The sequence below is a fragment of the Lithobates pipiens genome, unplaced genomic scaffold (assembly GCF_037356315.1).
Source record: "Lithobates pipiens isolate NorthernLeopardFrog02 unplaced genomic scaffold, aLitPip1_a1.2 Scaffold_16, whole genome shotgun sequence".
Taxonomy (NCBI): domain Eukaryota; kingdom Metazoa; phylum Chordata; class Amphibia; order Anura; family Ranidae; genus Lithobates; species Lithobates pipiens.
In genome coordinates, this window is record NW_027507748.1 from 638699042 (window position 1) to 638726884 (window position 27843).

General features: G+C 43.0%; 2 protein-coding genes across 2 annotated transcripts in view; both read left to right on the top strand.

The window, feature by feature from the left end:
* LOC143984008 (uncharacterized) overlaps window positions 1-12894 on the top strand; it is a 72498-nt gene extending 59604 nt beyond the window's left edge. Inside the window, exons 6-8 of the mRNA XM_077484254.1 lie at window positions 5541-5608; window positions 8356-8408; window positions 12807-12894. Coding sequence (XP_077340380.1) covers window positions 5541-5555 — 15 coding nt within the window. The 3' untranslated portion in view covers window positions 5556-5608; window positions 8356-8408; window positions 12807-12894. The remainder of the gene's footprint in view (window positions 1-5540; window positions 5609-8355; window positions 8409-12806) is intronic.
* A 138-nt stretch (window positions 12895-13032) lies between these two features.
* The window catches only part of LOC143984007 (uncharacterized), a 114939-nt gene continuing 100128 nt past the window's right edge, over window positions 13033-27843 (top strand). Inside the window, exons 1-2 of the mRNA XM_077484253.1 lie at window positions 13033-13763; window positions 14194-14241. Of these exons, the coding sequence (XP_077340379.1) occupies window positions 13743-13763; window positions 14194-14241 (69 nt within the window). The 5' untranslated portion in view covers window positions 13033-13742. The remainder of the gene's footprint in view (window positions 13764-14193; window positions 14242-27843) is intronic.

Genomic DNA, 27843 nt, shown 5'->3' on the forward strand with positions numbered 1-27843 from the left:
GGTCCTTGGTTGCAAGGCAAAGAAAAGTTCACAGGAGTTGCAGAAAGCCCTGAATTTAACCCGGTTGCTAGAGAATCTTTCAGGTGTAGGAACCCTGAGTTCAGGCGGCAACATCACCACCGAAGGTGAAGCAGAAGTCCCGGAAACAGCCGGCGTAGATGCAGATAGGGCTTGGACACGTTCCTCCAGTCAGCCATAGCCTTCCTGCAGACTCTTCACCGCCTGAGTAAGTCCAGCTAGATGGCGGCAGAGCTCGTCCATAGGGGAGGCTCCCTGCGTGGGCTCGGACATGGCTTTCCAGTACTGTCACGTACCTGGTGTGGGAGCCCAGAATGCAGGAAGCGGCCTCTTGTAAGCCTCTGGCTCGAGAACCCCTGAAAGTGGGGACAGGCACTCTAAAGTTCAGAGGGCACAAGTGCCAAGCAGGTGTAGGACTGGTCCAGACCTCTGGAGAAGTGTAAGTAACGCAGAAGCGCAGGGTCAGCAGGCAGCAGGTGATGCACAGGAACTTGGCAGGGACACTGGAGCAGCTGGCAGAGAGGAGGTGTCCTAAAGCGCAGAAAAAGCCGGAGGCCGGTACACTCAGTAGGCAGGCTGGAGCAGTAGGTAGAAGAAGGAACACAGCAGTCAAGCAGGAACAGCGGATTGCCAGGGGTAGTCAAAGGTACAAGCCGGGTCGGTAACAGGCGGGCAGCAAACAGTTCCAAGGAAGAGGCAAAAGCGTAGTCAGACAGGCCGAGGGTCGGAGGCTGGCAGCAAACAGATGTCGTCAGGAACAGGCCGGGTAAACAGGGATCAAGATTAAACAGATAGCAGGAACACCAGACACGCTGTAGACTGGACAGCAGGGAGGCACAGTAACAGGTTCCCTTAAGTAGCCTTCTGGGCGCCAAAAACGGGCATACGGCGCATCTGCGACCTCGCGCACCCGCGTGCGCCCGTTCGTAACATTGTGCACCCGCGTGCGATCGTTCGTGTCCTCGTGCACCCGCGTGCGCCCTAGGATACCGGTTAGTTCTTAACATAGGAATTCTGCGGGCAGGCCTCCCATGTACCACTGGATTACCGGAACGACCATGACACCCTCCAACGCTGGACTTTTTAGCTGTCAGGTCACCTGTCCAGAATCAAGTCAGGCTATGCCAGGTGAGTGGCCTACATAAGATACAAAGGAGGCACCAGATGTTAGGCTGCTCAAAGGCAGATGTCAGCATCTGTATCCCAGGGAATGGTCTCTCTACCCTTATATGTTTCAAGCTCTTTGCCACAGGTGTGGGGACATGGAACTTCTGAGGTCCAAATTCTACAACAAACTAGAGAGGTTTGTTGGTGGATCCAGGAAACCTTGGGCCTTCGTGGTGGATGCTCTGGTTACTCTGTGGAACCGGTTTTATCAGAGCTGTACTTCCAGGTGTCACATCCTGGAACAGGAAGTGTGCGGTGAGTTTATTACAGGCCGGTGACAGTTTCTTTTAATGTAAGTGCAGTACCTGTCCTTTGTTTTTTTAATAAACATACTTTCATGTGGGGCTCCTTTACTTTGTATAAGCTTCCTTCTCACGAGGCGGATCCGCTTCCATGGAGTCCGCCTCTGTCTGCCAGCTCAGCGGGAGATCTCGCAGTTGATCTCCGCTGAGCCGGCAGATGACAGGTCCCTCTCTGCTCACTGAGTGGGGAGGGGCTTGTCGAGCGCTGCTGGTTTCTATGGAGAGATCGGATGAAAACAGACAGCATGTCCGTTTTCATCAGATCTCACCCGTTCCGATCCGCCAGCGACAGATCCGAACGTAGGGCCATCCATCTGCTTTTGGTAGATCGAACCAGGCCAGATGTCAGCAGACATGTCACCGCTGACATCCGATGCTTCATAGACTAGCATGGAGCGCCTGTTCAGGTCCGCCGTCAAAACTGACAGGCGGACCTGAACGGTTTGACAGTGTGAAAGGGGCCTTGGTTATGTGGAGAACAACTGTTTTGAGATTCAGTTTATGTGGCAAAGCTGTGTATTTACCATAGAGCTGAAGGAAGATTTGTGGAGGAACTGACAGACATTTATTCCTGGTCTTATACACACAAGCCTTTTTGACTCACTGGCTAAAAGCAAGGGATCAACTCTATCCGCAAAGTGAGTTGTGAATCTATGTAAGCTGTAGGGATGGCCGAACTGTTCGCCCGGTGGTCGGTTCATGGCAAATTTTGCGCGTTCGCAATTCGCCCGATCGGCGGACTATTGCCGATGTTCGTCCGGTGGACATATGTGTTTACAGTATGAAAGAACTTTGACCCATGATGACACATCCATCATGGGGTACAGGACAGCCAATTGAGACATTTCAGCACATGGACAATTAGACATTCCCCCTACCTTATAAATAGACCTGATCTGGCGGCCATTTTACATTCTGTCTTATTTCAGTGTAGGGAGAGGTTGCTGTGTGGAGCAGGGAGAGACTGTAGTGACACAAATCGCTAGCTATTAGGTCCTCAAATGTCCTTCTAAGGACTTGTATAGGTGTAGTACAGTATATAGGGTTAAGTGCACTGCTGTGCTGGTGATTGCAGCAGCCTGTCTTTTGTCAGTGTAGGGAGGGACAGGACGCTGTGTGCAGCAGGGACAGTCAGTTTAATCACTAGCTATTACTATTATGTCCACAAAGGTCGTTGTAAGGACTGGTATAGGTGTACAATATATAGGGTGCTGGTGCAGGGCTGTGCTGCAGATTACTGCCCTATTCTGCAGCAGTCCTTTATCAGTGTAGTGACTGAGGGACAGTCTGCAAATCACTAGCTACTAGGTCCACAAAGGTCCTTTTAAGGACTGGTATAGGTGTACAATATATAGGGCTGTGGTGCACTGCTGCTGACTGCTGCCCTATTCTGCAGCAGTCCTTTATCAGTGTAGGGACTGAGGTACAGTCTACAAATCCCTAGCTACTAGGTCCACAAAGGTCCTTGTAAGGACTGGTATAGGTGTACAATATATAGGGTGCTGGTGCAGGGCCGTGCTTCAGATTACTGCCCTATTCTGCAGCAGTCCTTTATCAGTGTAGGGTCTGAGGAACAGTCTGCAAATCACTAGCTACTAGGTCTACAAAGGTCCTTGTAAGGACTGGTATAGGTGTACAATATATAGGGTGCTGGTACAGGGCTGTGCTGCAGATTACTGCCCTATTCTGCAGCAGTCCTTTATCAGTGTAGTGACTGAGGGACAGTCTGCAAATCACTAGCTACTAGGTCCACAAAGGTCCTTTTAAGGACTGGTATAGGTGTACTATTTGGTGTGCAGTATATAGGTGTGTAATACACGTATAAAATACTTGCACATATAGAAAGCATAGTATAGTGCATTTCCACTGTGCAGCATTGTGACTGCTGAGTGGTTCTGCAGCGATACTACAAAGAGTGACAAACGCAATAAAAAAAAGTGTTATAACTGGTGTGATAGACCAGTGGCCCCCAAAAACAACAGATTGAAGCTGGGTGTTATATACCTTCTTCCACATACATACTGCACTTCTCTAGACACTTTTGTCACAGGGTCATTTATAAAATGACAGGCAGAGGAAGAGGCAGGCCCTTCCACAGGGGTGGTAGGGGTAGGGCAGGAGCAACAGACTTGAGCCAAAGTGGAAAATTGCAGAAGGCACGTGCGATTGCGTCAAAGGACGCACCAGACTTGGTTGATTGGCTCACTCAGCCTTACTCTTCTGCACCCTCCTCATCCTCTCGATCTGCACCCTCTTCTTCACTCTCTGCTATGTGCACCCCCAAAGACACTACCACCAACACCACCATATACCTTCCGCTTCAGTCACAGGAATTATTTTCCGATCCATATCAAGACATTTCCGATGCGCAGCCACTCTTGGCATTGGATCAGGAAGAGGAGGCAGCAACAACCGCCACTCAGCAGACTGACTGCTGGTGTCAGTGCTCTATATCACGGTGCTGGTGTCAGTGCACTCTATCACGGTGCTGGTGTCAGTGCTCTATATCATGCTTCTGGTGTCAGTGCTCTATATCAAGGTGCTGGTGTCAGTGCACTCTATCACGCGCTGGTGTCAGTGCACTCTATCACTCTATCACGGTGCTGGTGTCTATATCACGGTGCTGGTGTCAGTGCACTCTATCGCGGTGCTGGTGTCAGTGCTCTGTATCATGGTGCTGGTATCAGTGCACTCTATCACGGTGCTGGTGTCAGTGCTCTATATCACGGTGCTGGTGATCATCTCCTGCACCCTCTTCATAGCCTACCCTGACCTTTCCTCCATTGCCTTCATGCGCTCCTGAGTCCTGAATTGTCAAAATTTCACAGATAAAAAAAGAATGCTTGTAGTTGTCGATCCTAGAGTCAATTCATAAATGTGTTATGTCAGTGGCCATGTGGTGGGACTATGTGTGCACAGCTAGTAAGTATTTTGTGGCTGAAAATATGACCTGTAAGGCCGCGTACACACGCGCGGACTGTTCGCCCAACCTTGTCCGCTGAACAGTGTTTGGGCGGACAGTCCGCTCGTGTGTGGGGCTTCAGCGGACAGTTTCAGCGGACAGTTGGCCGAACAAGGTCTTACGGAAATTCCGAAAAACTGTCCGCTGAAACAAGGTTTCAGCGGACTGTTCGCTCGTGTGTAGGCTTGTTCGGCCAACTAAGTCTCGCGCATGCTCAGAAAGGATTTCCACGTCGGAAGGTTGCATTGCAGTGTATAGGACGTCGTATTTTTCGTCCCGTCGTACGTGCCGTTCACGTCATCGCGCACGGTTTCAGCAAACTGTTCATCCGTCGTGTGTGGCCATGTCCGTCCATGCTAAGTTTGAGCGGACTGTTCGCTCAAACTGTTGGACGGACAAAGTTGGGCCAACAGTCCGCGCGTGTGTACGCGGCCTAAGTTTTTAAAGTTTGCCTGCCATTGAAGTCAATGGGGCCCGCCAAACTTTTGGCCGTGTTCGCGGTTCGCGTTCGCAAAACGTCCCGTCGGAAGTTCGTCCATCTCTAGTAAGCTGTCTTTCATAGAGGTGTCCTGTATAGTACTCCAAGAAAAGGATTTTACAAGTAAGTCAGAAATCCTATTTTACACAGCTCCAGGCAAAATACAAGATTCTCTCAAACAAAGCTGATGCTTTCATTATTAGTTTCATAAATAATTTTCCCTCCAATGGTTATAAGCATCTGTTGATCCTTTGATTCTGCTAGTTTTATTGTTTCTTGTGTTGAGCCAGCAATGTCATGGTCCCAGTGTGGAAATTGTAGCATTGTCTGCTCTCAGATCTGCACTTTTCTTGTTCAGCACATCAGTGATATTAACCAGGTCATAGTGCTATCTACACCCACAGACTTACTGAGCCACCACACTTGTAAGCCACTGAGAGGTGACATAGGAGCATCATTATAGCCTGTCCACTGTCTAGAAGGGAAAAATAGCTTGCCATTGTATATCATTTGACCTACTTTGTACCTGTTTACCTGTGTCTGACTGTTTTATTTCAAGCATTAACACTGCTGTACCCTCATGTATTCATCCTTATTTATTTTTTAACCACAGTACATCAAGCATTAGCGAAGATTCCAGTGGTTCTCAGATGCCAAAAATATCACGTACTATCTCTCTCAGTAAGTGAAGTATCTTTTGTTTTAATGTGGAAGACAGCAATTTTGTGCTTTGCTAGTTATTATACATTATCATTATAATAAACATTTGTATTTGTTATGACTCAGCAAATACAACTTATTTGTAGGGGTTTATCAAAAAGTTTATCAAGACTCCATCACAGGATGATGCTGTGGGAGTCTTATTGATAAAGCAGTGCCACGTCCTAATTAGCAATTTTAAATAGAAGAACAACAAAAGAAAAATGGACTTTGTAAGCACCAATTATAAAAATTACATAATCGTGTATTAAACACATAGTACAAGAAAAAAAATCACATTTAAAAGTTTGCAGATAAAAATGCAAAACTAGCTAGTATCTCTCTAAAATAGGAAATTGAAATAGAAATAAGTCAAATTAATTTTGTTCATTTATTTTCTGTATTTACAGAGCACAGATGTTTTATGCAGGTTACATAGTTAGTCAGGTTAAAAAAAGACACAAGTCCATCAAGGTCAACCAAAAAAATAAAAACACAATCCCATATACACATACCTATACCCACAGTTGGTCCAGAGGAAGACAAAAAACCCCAGTAAAGCATACTCCAATTTGCTACAGCAGGGGAAAAAATTCCTTCCTAAGCCCCTGAGAGACAACTGGATTTTCTCTGGATCAACTTTACCTATAAAAGTTAGTACCCAGTTATATTGTGTACATTTAGGAAGGAGTCCAGGCCTTTTTTTAAAGTAATCAACTAAGCTTACCAGAACCACCACTGGAGGGAGTCTATTCCACATTTTCACAGCTCTTATTGAAGAAAACCTTCTGTATTTGGAGATTAAATCTTTTTTCCTCTAGACGTAAAGAGTGCCCCGTTGTCCTCTGTGATGACTTTAAAGTGAATGACTCAACACCAAGTTCACTATATGGACCACTTATGTGTTTGTACATGTTGATCATATCCCCCTTAATCTCCTCTTTTCAAGAGGGAATAGATTCAGTTCATCTAATCTTTCGTCATAGCTGAGCTCCTCCATGCCTTTTATCAGTTTGGTTGTCCTTCTCTGTACTTTCTCCAGTTTCTTGATATCCTTTTTGAGAACTGGTGTCCAAAACTGAACTGCATATTCCAGATGAGGTCTTACTAATGATTTGTACAGGGGCAAAATGAGATCTCTCTCTAATACAAGAAAGGACTTTGCTCGCTTTGGAAACTGCAGCTTGGCATCGCATGCCATTATTGAGCTTATGATCTACCAAAACCCCCAGATCCTTCTCCACCATTGATTCCCCCATTTGTACCCCCCCTAGTATGTATGATACATGCATATTCTTAGCCCCCAACTGCATAACTTTACATTTATCAACATTAAACCTCATTTGCTACTTAGTTGCCAAATTAGACAGTGCATTGAGGTCGGCTTGTAAATTGGAGACATCCTGTAAGGACGTTATTCTACTGCATAGCTTGATGTCATCTGCAAAGACAGAAATGTTACTTTTAATCCCAGACCCAATATAATTTATAAAGATATTAAAAAGTAAGGGTCCCAGCACTGAACCTTGTTGATAACCTTAGACCATTCATTCATTAACCGCTACTCTCTTGATCTTTCCAAACCTATAGACTTTACCTTACGCATGAGCCGTGGTGTACTTACAACCAGTCACATAAATCCTTGCCCTCCTAAAAGTTTATAATTTGATATATCCAGAGAATAGGTGCCCCCCCCCCCCGAATCACCCCTTTCCCCCACCCACTGTCAAGCACTGTCCTTTGGTTCCACCCTATACCCACCTACCAGTCCTGCCCCTTTTAGAGACTACAGAACCAAGTATCATTTAGTGGTGCTAAGTAATTTAGATGGAAAATGGTAATGATTACAAGAAAAGTAGTAAAGTAGATCCCTCTGCAGCCAGCGACAATAGATCCCCACGGCAATAATAGATCTGCCCACAGCAACAATATCCCCCCCCCAGCAACAATAGCTCCCCTTAGCAGCTAGGATGAATAAAACCTCCAAGAGCCATCAACAGTAATCCCTTCCAACAACAATTGACCCACCAGCATTTTATGAACTGTCTAGCAAAAATAGATCTCCCCAGGAACAATAGACCCCGTGCAACAATTAATCCTTGCGCAGTCAGCATCAATAGACCCTTCAGCACACCCCAGCACCCCTTGTCATTACATACATTCAATGCTGGAGGTGCTTCACCCCCTCATATTACCGCTGAAAAAATAACCTCGAATGTATCTACTAGTCCTACAGATTCTCAGCTAAATACTAGGGCAAATTTAGGACACACAAATGTCATTGCAGTGTGGTACTTGTTGCTGATTAAAAGCTGATGATTTTGCTGCCATGTCTTATAATACTAAATTTGCCACAAAGGTGGAGTTGCATAGCAATGGCTATTGACCCATCAGTAGAGATTTCCCATATAACCGTGGAAGTAGATTTAAGTAAGTTACAGTATATGTGAACCCTCACCTTGTAAAACAACCAGTTCAAAATAGAAATGCAAGTTAAAACATTTATAATGTTTTTCATCTTTCATATCAAATATCTTTATCTTTCCTTTTTTATAAGTGATTATATACCTTCTATTCTCAGCTGCATAAGGATTTCAGAGAGCCAGGGGAGTAAAAACAGCAGCACACTGAGAAGGCTTTCATGTTTTCTGAATAACTAACTGCTTTAACTGGTGCCTTTTCATACCTGCTCAAAGTTCAGCTTTTTACCTACAAATACATTTTTATAGGTGGCTTTCCAAAAACTAATAGGAATCGCAAACGGAAACTAAATAATCCAGAGGTATGAGCATTTGCTTATTGCACCTTTTGTAACCTTTTATATTCTCCCTACTGATCAACTACTGTCATTTTATGAGTTTAACTTTGCCAGAAAATTCTAGTCCGAGCATGCAAACCAATGTATACTTTAACCTGTTTGTCACTGGCGGTGGGCTTTAATGCCAAGTGGCCGCATATATACAGCCCTGTTAAAATAAGTTACTGCGCTGAAAGTGTGCCCCTAGCACGGTAGCTGACAGGTACCGGAAAGCTCCTGGTGCATACTAGTGATTGGGAGCTTTCCAATCGTGTAACTGCTTGACAGGCAATCACGGCAGTCACATTAACAGAAACCCAGACCCACCTCCTGGCATCTGAATCCCATTTTTTTACTAGAGGAAAAATAAAAGATGCCGTGCTCTCAACTGAAGCAATCCAATCCTAGTGTGCAGTCTGCAGCACAGGTGCCAAGGCTCAGTGTGTCTTCTCACACTAAATACAATATACAGTATAACAAAGAAGAGCCGGCAACTAAAAAGTCCTTGATGGAAAAATGTATTGGTTACATATGAGCATTAATGCTCATATGTAGCCAATACATTTTTGCATCAAGGGCTTTGAGTTTCCGGCTCTTTTCTCTTATATACCCTTTTTTTACTTACCTGAGCCCTCATTCGATCCACCACTGTGCTGATCTGAAACTCTTCTCTCCCCTCACTTCCTGGTATCACTGGCTTTGCTGAGGCAGAGGGAACCATTGGCTCCTGCTGCTGTAAATCAAAGCCAAAAGACACAAACAGCAAAGCTTCGAAGTGAGCCTGCATGAGTTCCCCCATAGAAAGCGGATGCTTGTTGGAAGGGAAGAGCCAGGAGCGTTTGTGAGGTACCTGAGAAGAGGTGATTTGGGGCTGTTCTGTGCAATTCCATTGCACAGAGCAGACAAGTATAAACCTGTTTGTTATTAAAAAAAATAGCAAAGCATTTATAATCACTTTAGGTAGGAAATGTACTGTATAAGGAATTGTAGTTTGATCCGCGCAATGGAACAAATGTGGTACAGGACCAGTGAAAGTCTTGTGCTGTCTATGTTCATGATAGAAATTTTGACAGAACTGCTGCCCCTACTTACTTCCACCAAAAGGTGGAGTCAGAAATGAAAAAGTGTAATATAGTAGGTCTTGGAGCTGCTCCTTATGACTAATGGAAGTGTGTTATAACCTCTGTGAATGATAATCTTGTGTGAGGGAGAAGACCCCTAAGGTTAATTAGATAAAATACTTTGAATAAAACCACTAACACTGCAGCTATATATATCTTATCCTTTACCCTAAAAAATATTTATTTTTTATTTTTATGTGTTAGGCTCAGCCTATATTTGACTATTGTCCATATTGTCCATATGGTCTTCCAAAACCTTTCCCTTATTTAGGCCCAATATTGGCAATCAATGTTCCTTTGTTTAAAAACAAAAAACACTTTTTATAAAATGAATCTGTGTTAGGCCGCGTACACACGGGCGGACTGTTCGCCCAACCTTGTCCGCTGAACAGTGTTTGGGCGGACAGTCCGCTCGTGTGTGGGGCTTCAGCGGACAGTTTCAGCGGACAGTTGGACGGACAAGGTTTTTCGGAAATTCCGAAAAACTGTCCGCTGAAACCTTGTTTGAGCGAACAGTCCGCCCCGTGTGTAGGCTTGTTCGACAAACTAAGTTCCGCGCATGCTCAGAAAGGATTTACACGTCGGAAAGTTGCATTGCAGTGTATTGGACGTCGAAATTTTCGATCCGTCGTACGTGTCGAAACGTCATCGCGCACGGTTTCAGCAAACTGTTCGTTCGTCGTGTGTGGGCATGTCCGTCCATGCTAAGTTTGAGCGGACTGTCCGCCGAAACTGTTGGACGGACAAAGTTGGGCGAACAGTCCACCCGTGTGTACGCGGCCTTAGAGCCTCTGAAGTTTTTGTGTGAAACAACTATAGTGATAAAAATAAATATTTTCCTATATGCCCTTTATTTAAGTGATTTATACTTCTGAATCTCTCCAAATAAACCGTGTGATTCCAGAAGTACCAAAAAAATCAAAAATAGGAATGACAAACATTGTGAAAAAAAAAAATATATATATATATATATATATATATATATATATATATATATATATATATATATGTGTATACAGTGCCTACAAGTAGTATTCAACCCCCTGCAGATTTAGCAGGTTTGATAAGATGCAAATAAGTTAGAGCCTTCAAACTTTAAACAAGAGCAGGATTTATTAACAGATGCATAAATCTTACAAACCAAAAAGTTATGTTGCTCAGTTAAATTTTAATAAATTTTAAACATAAAAGTGTGGGTCAATTATTATTTAACCCCTAGGTTTAATATTTTGTGGAATAACCCTTGTTTGCAATTACAGCTAATAATCGTCTTTTATAAGAACTGATCAGGCCGGCACAGTTCTCTGGAGTTATCTTGGCCCACTCCTCCATGCAGATCTTCTCCAAGTTATCTAGGTTCTTTGGGTGTCTCATGTGGACTTTAATCTTGAGCTCCTTCCACAAGTTTTCAATTGGGTTAAGGTCAGGAGACTGACTAGGCCACTACAACACCTTGATTTTTTCCCTCTTGAACCAGGCCTTGTTTTTTTTGGCTGTGTGCTTTGGGTCGTTGTCTTGTTGGAAGATGAAATGACGACCCATCTTAAGGTCCTTGATGGAGGAGCGGAGGTTCTTGGCCCAAATCTCCAGGTAGGCCGTGCTATCCATCTTCCCATGGATGCGGACCAGATGGCCAGGCCCCTTGGCTGAGAAGCAGCCCCACAGCATGATGCTGCCACCACCATGCTTGACTGTAGGGATGGTATTCTTTGGGTCGTATGCAGTGCCATCCAGTCTCCAAACGTCACGTGTGTGGTTGGCACCAAAGATCTCGTTCTTGGTCTCATCAGACCAGAGAACCTTGAACCAGAGTCCTCTCAGAGTCCTCCAAGTGATCATGAGCAAACTGTAGACGAGCCTTGACATGACGCTTTGAAAGTAAAGGTACCTTACGGGCTCGTCTGGAACGGAGACCATTGCGGTAGAGTACGTTACTTATGGTATTGACTGAAACCAATGTCCCCACTGCCATGAGATCTTCCCGGAGCTCCTTCCTTGTTGTCCTTGGGTTAGCCTTGACTCTTTGGACAAGCCTGGCCTCGGCATGGGAGGAAACTTTCAAAGGCTGTCCAGCCCGTGGAAGGCTAACAGTAGTTCCATAAGCCTTCCACTTACGGATGATGCTCCCAACAGTGGAGACAGGTAGGCCCAACTCCTTGCAAAGGGTTTTGTACCCCTTGCCAGCCTTGTGACCCTCCACGATCTTGTCTCTGATGGCCTTGGAATGCTCCTTTGTCTTTCCCATATTGACCATGTATGAGTGCTGTTCACAAGTTTGGGGAGGGTCTTAAATAGTCAGAAAAGGCTGGAAAAACAGATAATTAATCCAAACATGTGAAGCTCATTGTTCTTTGTGCCTGAACTACTTCTTAATACTTTAGGGGAACCAAACAGAATTCTGTTGAATTGAGGGGTTGAATAATAATTGACCCTCTGAATAAACTTTTCACTATTTAAAAAAAAATTAAACAAAGAAATAACATTCTTTTTTGCTGCAGTGCATTTCACACTTCCAGGCTGATCTACAGTCCAAATGTCACAATGCCAAGTTAATTCCGAATGTGTAAACCTGCTAAATCTGCAGGGGGTTGAATACTACTTGTAGGCACTGTATGTATATATATATATATATATATATATATATATATATATATATATATATATATATATGTATATATGTATATATATATATATGTATATATGTATATATATATATATATATATATATATATATATATACAGTTATAACCGTGGATGATTAGTTAACCTGTTGTCACCAACTTTTCATGTGCTTACATGCACGGGAGATAGACAGGTGTAAATATTTTAGGTGTCACCTCTACCATTTTTCATATATATAAAGTGTCTAGTGCTTTGATATAGTAAACAAGGTGGCTGTGTGCCTCCGTGGACAAACACAGCTGGTGTTTAACACTATATAAATATATCGTATGCAAAAAGTGACTAGCGCTCATAAAAAGTGACTGGTGCTTAAAACGCTATACAAACAAAAGTGACTTTGTGCTCTGAGAATAGTCCCACAGGCAAAAAACAGCTTCTTAGGGAGGAATCCTCATGGGAGGTGGGTAGGGGTGGGAACCAAGGCACGGTGCTCGAATGTGGGCAGGGGGCGGAGAAAAGAGGTGACTCTGAAAGGGGAAGTTCCTGGACCTATTCTCTGACAAAAAAATCCCTAGCCCTGAAGTATGTCTTTTTAAACCTAAACTGTAAATGATGTTTTGATGTTTCTTTGCAATAACAGCTTGAAACTGCTTTATTGACTATGTACCCGGATGAAAGTAAGGACTGTTTTCAATTGTATGATGACATTGAAGGTAAGCGCATAAAAAAAAATCATATTGTTAATTATTTATATTAAAATCTTAAAAAGGAAAAGAAAAAGTATCACAAAAAATGAAAAAATAACACATAAATATAGCCCCCAAACTGATTTAACCACTTGCTATAGCTGAATGACAGCACAGCCAACCAGTTCTGGGAGGACATCATATGAGTCCTGTGGGCGGTGCACTCTGTGATCACTGTGTCCTATGGACACAGCTGATCACAGATTGAGGTAAAGAGCCAATCAGTGGCTCATGTTTACATCATGATCCGCTGTGTCCAATCACAGCTGATCATGATTTAAAATCAAGCTGGTTATTGACATTCCTTTCCTCATGCTGACAGTGAGAGGAGAACCAATAACCAGCTTGTGTGAAAGGGACATGTACATTGATAATCAGAGCACTGATTATCAGTGTCCCAATTATCAGTGTAGTCCCAACAGTGCCCATTAGTCTTGCCAATCAGTGCCCTTACCAGTGCAGCCTCATTGGTGTTACCTATCAGTGCTGCCTATCAATGCAGCCTCATCAGTGCTGCCTCATCAATGATCTGTTATATTTCATATTGTAGGTGGATATAACAGATGGGACCTTCCCTTTATGTCAAATGTAGGCTTTACTACACCGGCAGCACAGCCAGATCACAGTATACTTTATTGTGCAGATTGACCCAGGTTCCTGAGGACTGTGCTTACAGAGTTCTGTAGCTGCTGATCTGTAATTAGATGAGATAGTCAGCTGTATAATTCAGCAAAATACTTGGGGGACTTGGATCCCCGGCATTTACTTATTTTTCTCTAAGAACAGTGCAAAGAAAATTTTATTTGCATCTCATTTCAGGTTCATTACCCATGTCTGAAGACATCTGTGAGGTAAGTCGGTTTATTTTTTATTGACAAATGTACTATTTTGAAATAATAAAGGAATAGTTTTTGCCCCAGAGTAGAATATAATCATAAATTTCACAATGACACACAAACCCTTGTTTTCTGTAAGTCAGTATTATCAGGTCATGTGCCCAGAAGAAGGGAGTGGTTAGTAGTCTAGGACCAATTTTTCCATCATCCTTTATGTAATAACCAACATTGTGATATATGCAATCCATCATGTCAGTGACGTTACTCATTTTCTTTTTCTATTTGTATGCAGTGTATACATTATAAGTTTAACTTTTTTAGAATTGCAAATGACTAACTCAACACTACTTGAAAAAACACTCCATCATGTGTTTTTTTTTTTAATTAATCGGTTTAAAAGTTTAATTATAATGTAACGTGTATTCTTTTATATACTTATTTTCAGGATGAGCAAATGGAGGATACTTCCGGGACTGTGGAAGACATTTCAAAGGTATATAACACAGTAGCCAGTTGATTGGTTGTCATTGTCCTCGGTGATTTTTCAAAATAATCCTATAGAAGGTTGATATATTTTATTAAGGTGCTTAATGATAATAAAAACTATACCGGGTGTTGGGGGTTGGTATCCTCATCCTTATTTCTCGATACCATAATAAAATTAATTTTTATTAAATGCATAAGAAAAAAAGGAAATACATATACAAATATAGACATTAAAAAATAAAGTTACAAAGCCTGAATATACTTCATAACATTCATAGGAACATACAACCAAAAGGTATAGTCATCTCCAATCCTCTATTGTACAGGAGAAGCCAGTGATCCAAAGAATTGATGCCCAAACTGATAGCTGTATTTTTTTCTCTCTCAACTAGTTTCGCGACCATCAGTCGCTTCTTTAGGAGATGTTGGGGCGTATCTAGTTTAAGTAAATAGTAACTTTCGGTTAGAGGTAGGTACAGATTTTACAATATAAATTCATTCATTAAATACAGGGAGTATTCTTTTACAATGACAACAAGGAGATAAGGCTTACCACTCAGATGCCCCGAGGTACATACAGCTGGGGTGGTGCCCTGTTAGTGACAGGGCTAACCACCCTGGGGGTGGACACGGGAGGCCCAAAATGTAGAACAGAGCGGACTGTAACAAAAATAATGAAAATAATAGTAATAATAAATAATGGTAGGTGGAATAAAAACCGTGTGCTTGTATTGGCAAACACATTAATTTATTCACACATAGGTGACCCCAACTGGAGTATCGGAGGGTAATAACAATAAATAGACGCCACCTACCCAGCAATAAGGATAAGAGGACTTAATCCAAAAGAAACAGTTTTAGGGTGCCCCACAGTATAGCTACGATTGCCTGGATGGAGTATCCCTATACGGAATCCAGGAACAAGGTTCCTAAGATCAAAGGTATTATTAGGGGTGTTCAAGCTGGTTATACAAGGAAAATTGTATAGGGGGTCTGTTGTAAATGCGGACCCCTATTACCTGTAGAGCAGGGAAACAGCGCCGGTGTCAGACGTGGCGTCAATGCTCTGAGCGGGCTGTCTGAAACAGACGCCCTTTTTGAGCCTCCAACCCGGTGCGTCATGCACCTGGCGCCGAGCGGTGACGTCACCGGGTCCGCTGTTTCTAATGCGCATGCATCAGAATCTGACTGCGCATCAGCCTCTGACTGTCTCGGAATGATCCGTGGCAGCGAGGCACAGGTGGGCCCCCCCCTCAATCCCCAAAGGAGGGGGAGGGGAGGGACTCTGCTCTGATGGAGCGGCGCATGTCCGCCCACAGGAGTGTTGACTCCCAATGACGATTAGTCCCGGGGGATAGTGTAACCCAAGCCGCACATCCTTGTTGAAGCAAACACAGATATTTTAATACATAAAAGTAATTAACAAAACAATCATACAGTATGTAAATCATGATACAAAGGTGATCTCACCAATAATATGATCCAAGTAATCTAAAAAACGATAAAACTGAATAATTATAGGACATAAGATAAACCATTTATACAATCACAAATGGAATTTTTTTTCCAAATACCTCTTTAGACTTACAGCTGAACAACCCAGTGGCCAGTTAATGAAATCCATGGAGTTTAGAAGGATGGGGGAAAGAAAAGGGGGGAAAAGGGGGGAAAAGGGGGGGAAGGGGAGGAAGGGGAAAAAGGGAGAATGAGGGAGGGAAAGGAGTGGGGGGGGAGAAAGGAAAAAAAAAAGGGGGGGATGGGGAAAGCGGGCCGATATTGTATGGACCTACCGATAGACTCTTATTTTAAAAAGCATTTATAGGTTTGTGCCTCATTGAGGCCGGGTGGCACCAGGGCGTTCAAACGCTCAATCCAGAGGGTTTCACGCCTCAGGATTTCCCGGTCCCAATCCCCACCCCGTGGATCCTCATATACCACCTCCAGAACAAAGAATTTTACAAATTCTGGTTGGTATTGGTAGTAGATACCTATATGCCATCCCACCGAAGTGAGTTTACCACTAGATGAATAATATAAGTGATCGCCTATTCTTTGGCGCAGTTCTCTGATGGTCTCACCTACGTAGAAGGCCCCGCAGGCACAGACCATCAGATAAACTACGCCCTTGGTGCCGCAATCCGCGTGGTGAAAAGGCGAAAAGATTTCCACATTCGGGAGGGTGTGAGTGGCACCCTCCAAAATCCATGGGCATTTCGGACAATTACCACAGCGGGCTGTGCCCCTAGGGCCTTTTGAATCCCGTCCGCTGATGCTATAGTGGCTACTTGTTAATCTATCTCCAATGAATGAATGAAAGAAATACTTGTATAGCGCACAATGCAAACTGAATCGCCTCTAGGCGCTGTGGCGAGCTTTGATCATCTGCTAAAAGAGGAAGGTCTTGAGTTTTTTCCTAAAAGCCAGGTGATTTTCTTCCAGGCGGATGTTGATTGGTAGAGCATTCCATAGCCGAGGCCCTTGGACAGCGAATCTCCGATCCCCCTTGGATTTATACCGGGCTTTCGGCACGAGGAGGAGGTTTTTGTTGGCTGATCGAAGGCTGCGGTTTGGTGTGTAATGATTTATTTTCTCCATTAGGTATTGCGGAGCTTTTCTATGCATGCATTTGTGGGTGAGGCAAAGGGTCTTGAACGTGATCCGATTTTTTACGGTTAGCCAATGTAAGCTCCTCAGCGAAGGAGAGATAAATTACCAGGGTTTCTTTCCTGTTATCAGCCTTGCCGCCGTGTTTTGGATCAATTGTAATCGCACAAGTTGATATTGTGGTAATCCTATGTAAAGCGAATTTGCATAGTCCAGTCGTGAATTAATGATTGTTCCAACTACCACTGCTTTGTCATTCTTTGGGATAAAAGGGATGAGTCTGCGAAGCATGCGCAGCAGGTGGTGAGTTCCACTGACTACTGCTCCTATTTGCGTATCCATTGACATTTGTGCGTCTAAAATAACCCAGAGACTCTTCGTTTTGGTCTTTGGGGAGAAAGTCTGCCCAAAGACGGTTGGTGGAGACCAGGAGGTTTTGGTTGCGGGCTTATGATTTGGGTGTAAGATAAGAAGCTCTGTCTTTGATTCGTTCAGCTGGAGGGAGTTAGTGGTCATTCAGTCCTCTATTGATTTGAGGCAGTTTTCAAGTTGTTGTTGGTGATCTTTTTTCCATTGATCCGGAAATAAAGTTGCGTGTCGTCAGCGTAAGAGTGGAAGCAGAGATCTGAGCATCTGATGATTTGAAGGAGTGGGCGAATGTAAATGTTGAAGAGAACGGGTGACAAAGGAGAGCCTTGAGGGACTCCAGCGGTGACTGCCCAAGTTTCGGAGAGGAATTTTCCTAGTTTCACTGTCTGTGACCGATTTCCTAGGAAGGACGCGAACCATTGGAGATCTATGTCTTGGCCTCCGGCTACTTCTGTGAGGCGGGCGAGTAGAGTATTGTGATCTACTGTATCAAACTCTACACTTAGGTCTAGCAGTACGAGGAGACATGGCTCTCCATCATCTGCTGCTTCGAGGGCGTCATCCCAAATCTTGAGGAGAGCTGTTTCTGTTCCATGACTCGGGCGGAAGCCTGATTGCAGCGGGTCCAGGAGTTTGTGAGTATCCAGGTGAAGTTGTAGCTGATGTACTACAGTTTTCTCCATGATCTTTGAAATGGTGTTGAGGCTTGTAATTTGCCTACGGTTGTTTGGATCCTGAGGGTCCAGGTTTGGTTTCTTGAGTAGAGGTTTGACAATGCCTTGTTTGAGGATGCTGGGAACAATCCCTTCGATGAATGATCGGTTTATGAGGTGGGTTATAGTTGGAGCCATGATGTCGGAGCATTCTTTCAGTAGTTTTGTGGGGATGATGTCAATAGGTGAGGTACTGTCACGCAGTTTATTAATGATGTTTTTTGCGGTGTCTACAGTAATTGGGGATAGTGAAAATTTAGGCGGTTGCGGTATGTTGGTGCAGACATCCTCTTTATGTATTTGCTGGCTGAAGTTGGATGTTTTCTACTGACAAATTGTTTCCCTGATGGTTTTGACTTTATCGATGAAAAAATCCGACAGTTTGTCACAGTAATCCTGGGATTCACTTTCTGGGGGTTCTAGGCACACCGGATTCATTGATTGATTAACCAGTTTAAACAGTTCTCGTGGTTGGTTTGCGGTCGTTGAGATTGTATATGAGAAGTGGTCCTTTTTGGCTTTGAAGATTGCTTTCCGATAATTCTCTGTGAGAGCTTTGTAGTTAAAGTAGTTTTCCTCTGTGGTATTTCTTCTCCATGTTCTTTCCGCTCTTCTGCGTTCTTGCTTTAGTACCTCGAGGGAGCTATTAAACCATCCAGAGTTTTTCTTCCTGATGAGAGCCCTGCATTTTGGTGCTACCGAGTCTGCTGATTGCAGCAATGCCCTGTTCAGGGAGTTGAGTGTTTCCTCCGTAGAGTGGTTTAAGGTTATTGTAGTTATCTTGTTGGACAGAGTGTATTTGAAGGATTCGGAATACAGTTTTTTATGCGATCTGGTCCAGTGCGTTGTTGTTACAGGATTCCGTTTTTCGTTGGTGATGTTGGTAGCTATTTTGAATTTGATGGCGTGGTGATCCATCCATGGCAATGTTATGTTGTCGAGTATGTTGACATCAATTTTCTGTTTGAAAATGAGGTCCAGGGTGTGTCCTAACCCATGCGTGGGAGTCTTTATCAGTTGCTGGAGACCCAGTTCTTCTAGTTGATTGATGCAGGCAGTCGCAATGGGGTCTTTGGGCTCGTTTGCCCAAAGGTTGAAATCTCTGAGTGCCAGGAAATTTTTTAATTTTAGGGTGTGCATTGCAAAGGATTCCGTGAGGGGTGAAAGAAGATTGGACTTTGGTCCCGGTGGTCTGTAGCACAGTAGAATATGAGTGGTGTCAAGGGTGTTGGTTGAAGATGTAGCGTCAGGGTTTCCATAAAAGGCACTGGGTTCTGAGATGATGGTTTAGTGAGATCCAGGTGACCTTTAAAGATCACTGCTAGGCCTCCTCCTTTTTTCCCTATCCGGTGTTCGGTTAGGATCCTGTAGTTTTTCGGCACCAATTCGGTGAGGATGGTGTTGCAGTCAGAGGATAACCAGCTTTCGGTGATGAAGAGGCAGTCTACATTGTTCTCGATGATGAAGTCGTGTACTTCCAGTCTATGTTTGACTGCAGACCTGGCGTTAATCAAGTCGCAATCTAATTGTAGTGGTCGAGTAGATGTCTTCCTGTGGTTGTGAGCTGCTTGTCGTCCGGTTTTTAATAGTTGTTCTCTTTGAAGTATTTTTTGTATGGAAGATGGCAATGTGGTGTTGATGTTCCTTAGTCTGTGGGTGGTAGCCAGGTCAGTTTGACATACTTCCCCAGAATATGGTGATCCACTAGAAGGTGCCAATGATTAGAAATCACTTGTCTTAACATATTATGGTGTAATGAAAATTTGGTAACAATTTTAGTGGTAGTTGGATGTTTGGGCCTAGGGGGGCCAAACAGTAATGATTCTCGTGTTCGGGCATATGCCTTGTTGAAAGCCTTCCTGAGATTAGAGCGTGTATATCCGCGGCCCAGCAAGCATTCCCGAAATGCCGCCGCCTAGGCCAGGAAATCCCGTTCTTCCATACAATTACGTCTAAGTCTAAGGTACTGGGCATATGGAATACTTCGTACTAATGGGCGGGGATGCAAACTTGATGCATGTAAGAGAGTATTGCCAGCAGTTGGCTTCCAATAAAGATTCATAGTTAATTTGCCTTGATTATCTTTACTGATACACAGGTCTAAGAAAGGGATGCAAGTATTACTATAGGAGTAGGTAAAGGTAAGATTAAATGTGTTAGTATTAAGGTATTTAATGAACTCGACAAGAACCTGTGTGGTACCTGTCCATATAACTAAAATATCGTCAATGAACCTGTACCAACTCTTTATCGAATCCAGAAAGGTCTGTAACAGATCATTACCAAAAATAGCATGTTCCCAACCCCCTAGATATAAATTGGCGTAGGAGGGTGCACATGAAGTACCCATTGCTACACCCTGGGTTTGCAGGTACATCTGATCCATAAACGTAAAGTAGTTTCTAGTGAGGATAAACGTTAAGAGTTGTAAAATAAATGAATTAAAAGGCCAGGTATGATGGTCTTGTGCCTTGAGGAAGGTGCCGACCATTTGGACACCCTGCTCGTGGGGGATGCTTGAGTACAATGCCTCTACATCTATAGCCACGAGGAGGGCGTCCGAAGGAACCTGCACCCCTCAAGGTTACGTAATAAGTGAGTGGTGTCCTTGATATATGAGGGCAGGCTGAGGACATGAGGCATCAAGACAGCGTCTACCAATTTGCTGGCATTCTCAGTGAGTGACCCCATGCCGGAAACAATGGGTCATCCAGGTGGATCTTCAAGATTTTTGTGAGTCTTTGGTAGGGCATAAAATGTCGAAACTCGTGGTTTTAAAGTGTTAATATATTTAAAGGTATCCTCATCAATTAACCCTTGCCAAAAAGCACCCGTCACCAGGCTGCTAAACTCACCTATGGAAGGTTGCTTATTGGGTAGTGGACATTTAACTATTGTATCATTGTCAGTGGGATTATTTAGAGGACTCCAGGGTGGAACAGCCAAGCTCACATACTCTTACAACAATGCCAGAAATTGAGGAGCAGTACCTATCAAGATATTAAGAAGCAATAAAGATCTGGCAGTGGGTGAAACCCTGGCCCACTTCACCCAAATAATTTCTTCCGTTGCTCCTAAAGCAGTATTCCCTTCATTTTAGAAAATACAGTTATTCTTTCATTGCGTGTGCAGTGAAATAAAATTGACCATTTAAGTACTGTAAAATGTCAGACTGGTTCAACTGTTCAGGCTATAGACAATTAAATATTTACATAATTCTAACAAACAATGAATAAGGTTTAAAAAGTTCTCGCTGACCTCTGTAGTTGTGGAGCCAGCCATCAATCTGGTAGCTGAGTGGATCCCAACAATATTTAAAAACAATGTATCTCATTGGGACTTAAGATGAGGCAACAGTAACAATAGACCCGTTGTGTGTTGTGATTAAACTGCAGCTTCCACCATAAAAGTTCACCACTTGTGGGGCACACACAATCCCCTTTGGGGATGCACTCACCGAACACCAAGATCAAACAAAGCCTTTAAACTGCCAATCAACAATGCTTCTTATGGCCACTAGATGTCTCTTGTTGGAATCCAGTTTTCTCAAATAAAAAAGCAGAGATGCCCAAACATAGTGTGATATTGTTTAACACTATTTATTAGACAAAAAAACCCAACATATACATGCGTACCAAATAAACAAGATGTTTAAGCATTGAAAAAGTACTATGCCTTATCCCAGTGGTTCAGTTGCATACGAGGAGGAACGAACGTTTTCGCTGTATCCTGCCTTTCCTCCACTCGCTGAAACGCAGGGATTGAGGCGCACTCGTCACTTCCAGTATAGTTACGCCCTGACGCGTTTCGTCATATCCGACTTCATCTGAGGGCGTAACTTGTAATACCGGAAGTGTCCTTTTATCTACATTACGGACCAATCAATCCCCATCACCGCATGATGTGCGGGGAGCTGCACCAATCACTAATTTTGCCCACGAAATAACCCATATCTAGAGCAACTGTGACCCGTGCAGATCCCCCCAAATGCAGAGATGTTCGTACAAATATTTGTGAACAGTATGCACAATATTTAACAATCATTAATACCCAGAATCACCTGGCTATGAACCAATTTAGAAGATATTAATTCAAAAGAAAATTAAAAACAATCGTATATGCCTATGAACACACACGTTAGATCTGATCGGCTGATACGATCGTTCATATTGTATAAATTCAAATTCCCAAATTTTTCGTTTTAACCACTTTCAGACCGGACCATTTTGCTGGTAAATGACCAGAGGTCTTTTTACAATTTGGCACTGCGCTGCTTTAACTGGTAATTGCGCGGTCATGCAATGTTGTACCCAAACAAAATTTGCGTCCTTTTCTTCCCACAAATAGAGCTTTCTTTTGATGGTATTTGATTGCCTCTGCGATTTTTATTTTTTGCGATATAAATGGAAAAAGACCGCAAATTTTGAAAAAAAATGATATTTTCTAATTTTTGTTATTAGAAAAATCCAATAAACTCAATTTTAGTCATACATTTAGGCCAAAATGTATTCAGCCACATGTCTTTGGTAAAAAAAAAGTCAATAACTGTATATTTATTGGTTTGCGCAAAAGTTGTCACATCTACAAACTAAGGTACGTTTTCTGGAATTTACGCAGCTTTTAGTTTACGACTGCCTATCTCATTTCTTGAGGTGCTAAAATGGCAGGGCAGTACAAAACCCCCCCAAATGACCCCATTTTGGAAAGTAGACCCCCTAAGGAAATTGATAAGTGGCATGTTAAGCCCATTGAATATTTTATTTTTTTGCCTCAAGCGATTGAATAATGACAAAAAAAAAATTTTTTTTTTTTTTTACACAAAGTTGTCACTAAATGATATATTGCTCACACATGCTATGGGCATATGTGAAATGACACCCCAAAATAAATTCTGCTGCTTCTCCTGAGTACGGGGATACCACATGTGTGGGATTTTTTGGGAGCCTAGCCGCGTACGGGGCCCCGAAAGCCAAGAACCGCCTTCAGGTTTTCTAAGGGCGTAAATATTTGACTTCACTCCTCACTACCTATTACAGTTTTGAAGGCCATAAAATGCCAAGATGGCACAAAACCCCCACAAATGACCCCATTTTAGAAAGTAGACACCCCAAGCTATTTGCTGAGAGGCATGTTGAGTCCATGGAATATTTTATATTTTGCCACAAGTTGCGGGAAAATTACAAACTTTAATTTTTATTTATTTTTTTCACAAAGTTGTCACTAAATGATATATTGCTCACACATGTCATGGGCATATGTGAAATGACACCCCAAAATAAATTCTGCTGCTTCTCCTGAGTATGGGGATACCACATGTGTGGGATTTTTTGGGAGCCTAGCTGCGTACGGGGCCCCGAAAGCCAAGAACCGCCTTCAGGTTTTCTAAGGGCGTAAATATTTGACTTCACTCCTCACTACCTATTACAGTTTTGAAGGCCATAAAATGCCAAGATGGCACAAAACCCCCACAAATGACCCCATTTTAGAAAGTAGACACCCCAAGCTATTTGCTGAGAGGCATGTTGAGTCCATGGAATATTTTATATTTTGCCACAAGTTGCAGGAAAATTACAAACTTTTTTATTTTATTTATTTTTTTCACAAAGTTGTCACTAAATGATATATTGCTCACGCATGCCATGGGCATATGTGAAATGACACCCCAAAATAAATTCTGCTGCTTCTCCTGAGTACGGGGATACCACATATGTGGGACTTTTTGGGAGCCTAGCCGTGTACGGGCCCCGAAAACCAAGCACCGCCTTCAGACTTTCTAAGGGCGTTACAGTTTTGAAGGCCATAAAATGCCAAGATGGCAAAAACGCCCCCCAAATGACCCCATTTTGGAAAGTAGACACCTGCCTAACTAGCGTCACCTGTGACACTAATACAGTGATCAGAAAAATGATCGCTTATTAGGCTGGGTTCACACTGGAGCGATGCATGAACGCCACAAATCCGCGGTGGGTTCCCGCATCGCATGCCTCCCGGCGGCAGTTCACACTGCCCTATGCGAACTGCTGGGAGTGTCAGTGAAATGTTAATGACACCCCCAGATCAGTTCGCATATCGCAGTGCGCTCTGCAAACTCGGATCGCATGGTGTGAACACCCATGCGATCCGATTCTGCTGGGGACCAAAAAAAGGGTCCCGTGCGAGTTTGCAGCGGGTGCGGCGGGTGCGACATGAATTCAGCCATACTATCTGTATGGCTGAACTCGACTCGCACAGAGATCGGATGTGATTTGCACTGCAGTGCGAATCACATCCATTCTCAAACTGCTGCAATGTGAACCCAGCCTTAGTGACACTGGCGACGGGGGTGATCACGGGGTTAAACCTTTATTGGGGGGTTAGGGGGGTACCTTAGAACTAAAGGGGGCTAACCCTAACTGCCCTAACAGTTATTACAGTCACAAATGACACCCGCCGGGTGATCAGGGGGTTAAACCTTTATTAGGTAATAAATGGCGGGTGCCCTGAAACTATAAAAAAATAACTAACCAACCAGCGTCACCTGTAACAGTTATATGGTGATCACTGGTGAAAGGGTTAACTAGGGGGCAATCAGGGGGCTTTATGCGGTAGTATATGGGGGTCCCTGGCGCTATAAAAAGTTGCGGCGAACCTAAATACCTACCTGCCTAACTAGTGTCACCTGTGACACTAATACAGCGATCAGAAAAATGATCGCTTATTAGGCTGGGTTCACACTGGAGCGATGCGGGAACGCCACAAATCCGTGGCGGGTTCCCGCATCGCATGCCTCCCGGCGGCAGTTCACACTGCCCTATGCGAACTGCTGGGAGTGTCAGTGAAATGTTAATGACACCCCCAGATCAGTTCGCATATCGCAGTGCGATCTGCAAACTCGGATCGCATGGTGTGAACACCCATGCGATCCGATTCTGCTGCGAACCAAAAAAAGGGTCCCGTGCGAATTTGCGGCGGGTGCGGCGCGAATTCAGCCATACTATCTGTATGGCTGAACTCGAATCGCACAGAGATCGGATGTGATTTGCACTGCAGTGCGGTGCGAATCACATTCGTTCTCATAAACCGCTGCAATGTGAACCCAGCCTTAGTGACACTGGCGACGGGGGGTGATCACGGGGTTAAACCTTTATTGGGGGGGTTAGGGGGGCACATTAGAACTAAAGGGGGCTAACCCTAACTGCCCTAACAGTTATTACAGTCACAAATGACACAAATGCAAAAAAAAAAATGCAATTGGTGTCACTGTGACTGGGGGGGGCAGGGGTAATTAGGGGGGTGATCGGGGGGTAAAGGGGGGGTGTGAGTGTGCCTGGCATGTTCTACTGTACGTGTGGTGTGTTGGTGCAACTCACCGATCCTCTCTCCTCGGTGCCGGAACGAAAAATACCGACACGGAGGAGAGATTACATCACTTCCTCTCCTGTGAGGAGAGGAAGTGATGTCACGGAGCATTTCTATTCGTCGGGAGCGATCGCGAGGGGGTGGCCATGAATGAATGGCTGCCCCCTCATCCCGGATCGCTCCCGAACGAATGCCGACCGCCGCAGGCACCGGGGGGGGCCCCGATCGGGCCCCCCACCCGCGGGAAGGCAGGGACTTATATATACGCCCATATGCCTGCCCGTGCCATTCTGCCGACGTATATCGTCGTGCGGCGGTCGGCAAGTGGTTAAATATCAATTTTGTGTGAGAAAACGATCCAACATAGCCACGTACCGATCACACTTGGCTGTGGGCCACAACGTAATCCCACGTAATTTGCTAAAGCTATCCTGCTTAAACCGCAATCGGCCGATGCGATCGTACTTAAACACAATGAAAAGACCTTACAGGATTATTTAAAATTAAAAAATATATAAAGTACAAATATAAAGTGTGAAGTTTAAAATATCCAATGTGTTTTTTTCTCTACCCATGTAGATTAAAAAAATTAGGAAAAATATTTTGTCGCATGAGACTATCAACATATTAGGCGGGACTATGTTTCCATACAAACACCTAAAAATTACATATATGGAAAATCATATACATAAAAAATCATATATATATAAAAATACATACATCAATAAAAAAACGCTAAACAGATCAAATATCGCATATGGAGATTCAAAAAAATAGAGTTATCATTATTTGGAATGAAACATCTCTAAAGGATATTTCTATAGAAAAAATGATTTAAAATAGTTAAAAATGATTTAGAGGACTAATTTAAAAATATTTAAAAAAATTTTAAAGAAATTAAAAAGAACCAACCAGCCTTTAACCACAAATTTAAAATAAACTCGGTCCAATCGCCCAGAGTGACACACATATGAAGCAATTATCTATAAATTCAAGTAAATGGCAAACTAGATGAATAACCCTAAGTATCACTTATAAAACAATTGATGTCAAGTTCTATATTCAAGCCCTTAGGGCTAAGGACATCAGCTGAATATATCCAATGGGTTTCACGTTTTGACAACTCCCGAACTAAATTCATGCCTCTCCAGTGTGGTTTTAATTGTTCTATTCCCCAAAAACGCAAACCCGTGGCATCTCTATTGTGTTTAAGCTTGAAATGTAGTGACACATTGTGGTCTTTATATCCAATTTTTATGTTATGTATATGTTCGGCTATTCTTACTCGCAATTTCCTTTTTGTTCTGCCGATATACATAAGACCACAGGGACAAGTTAAAGCATACACCAAGTGTGTGCTATTGCATGTAATAAATTGTTTAATTGGGAAGCTAGAGTTGTTTGATGGTGAACAAAAATTCTCTAAAGATCTGATTGGGCTTGCTACTTCACGGCATGCCTTACATCTGCGGCAAGCAAAAAAAACATTTTTCTCCCAAAAAGTGGGAGGGGGTTTAGGAGGATTTATGACCTTTTTTACAATTTTATCACTGAAATTTAGAGCTTTTCTGTAAATGAACTGAGGTCGGGTGGGTAATACAGAATGTAATTTTTTATCTAGCATCAGAACATGCCAATGGCGTTTAAAGATGTTTTCTACATCTTTATATTGTGAGTGAAAGTTAGAAATAAATCCCCATTCTTTATCACATTTAGTTTTAACAGTCAATTCTTGATCTACGCTTAATTCTTCCTCTCTTTTGTCTTTTAGACATAATGATCTAGATGTATTCCCCACATCTCTGATTGTTTTCTGCAATCCCTGATGGTCATATCCTTTCACGGAAAATCTATTTGCTAAAATATTGGCTTGCTCGATATAATTGTCAAACTCTGAACAATTTCTCTGTACACGAGTCATTTGTCCTTTTGGAATATTGCGTAGCCACTGGGGGTGGTGGCCACTAGAGATGGGTAAATAACTATTTCGATCAGTATTTTTAAAAAATACCTTTGTTTCCAATCTGTCATTTTTTCTATACACACATCTAGAAAATTTATCTCTTTCCCGCTCCACTCAGAAGATAGACTAATATTCCGGTCATTGTTGTTTAATTTATTAATAAAAAGATTTAATTGATCTTCATTTCCCTCCCAAATTAAAAACACATCATCAATAAATCTTTTATAAAAAATTAATTCAGAGGGAGGGTCATTAAAAATCACTTTATCCTCCCATTCCGCCATAAACAAATTGGCTATGCTGGGTGCAAATTTTGCACCCATTGCCACACCTCTTTTCTGCAAATAAAATGTCCCATCATACCAGAAATAATTATGGCCCAGGCAAAAGTCTAGTGCATCTCTTAAAAAAACTTTTTGGTTGTGGGGAAGATCATCTCTTTTGCTAAGTGCCCAGTTTAGTGCTAAAAGGGCATCGTCATGCTGTATGATCGAATATAGTGATGCCACATCTGATGTTACCATTAAAACCTCCCCTTTCTCTTTTAGATCTACTTTCTGTAGAGAGTTTAAAAAACTTTTTGTGTCCTTTAAGTATGATCTCGTGTTAGTCACGCTTTTTT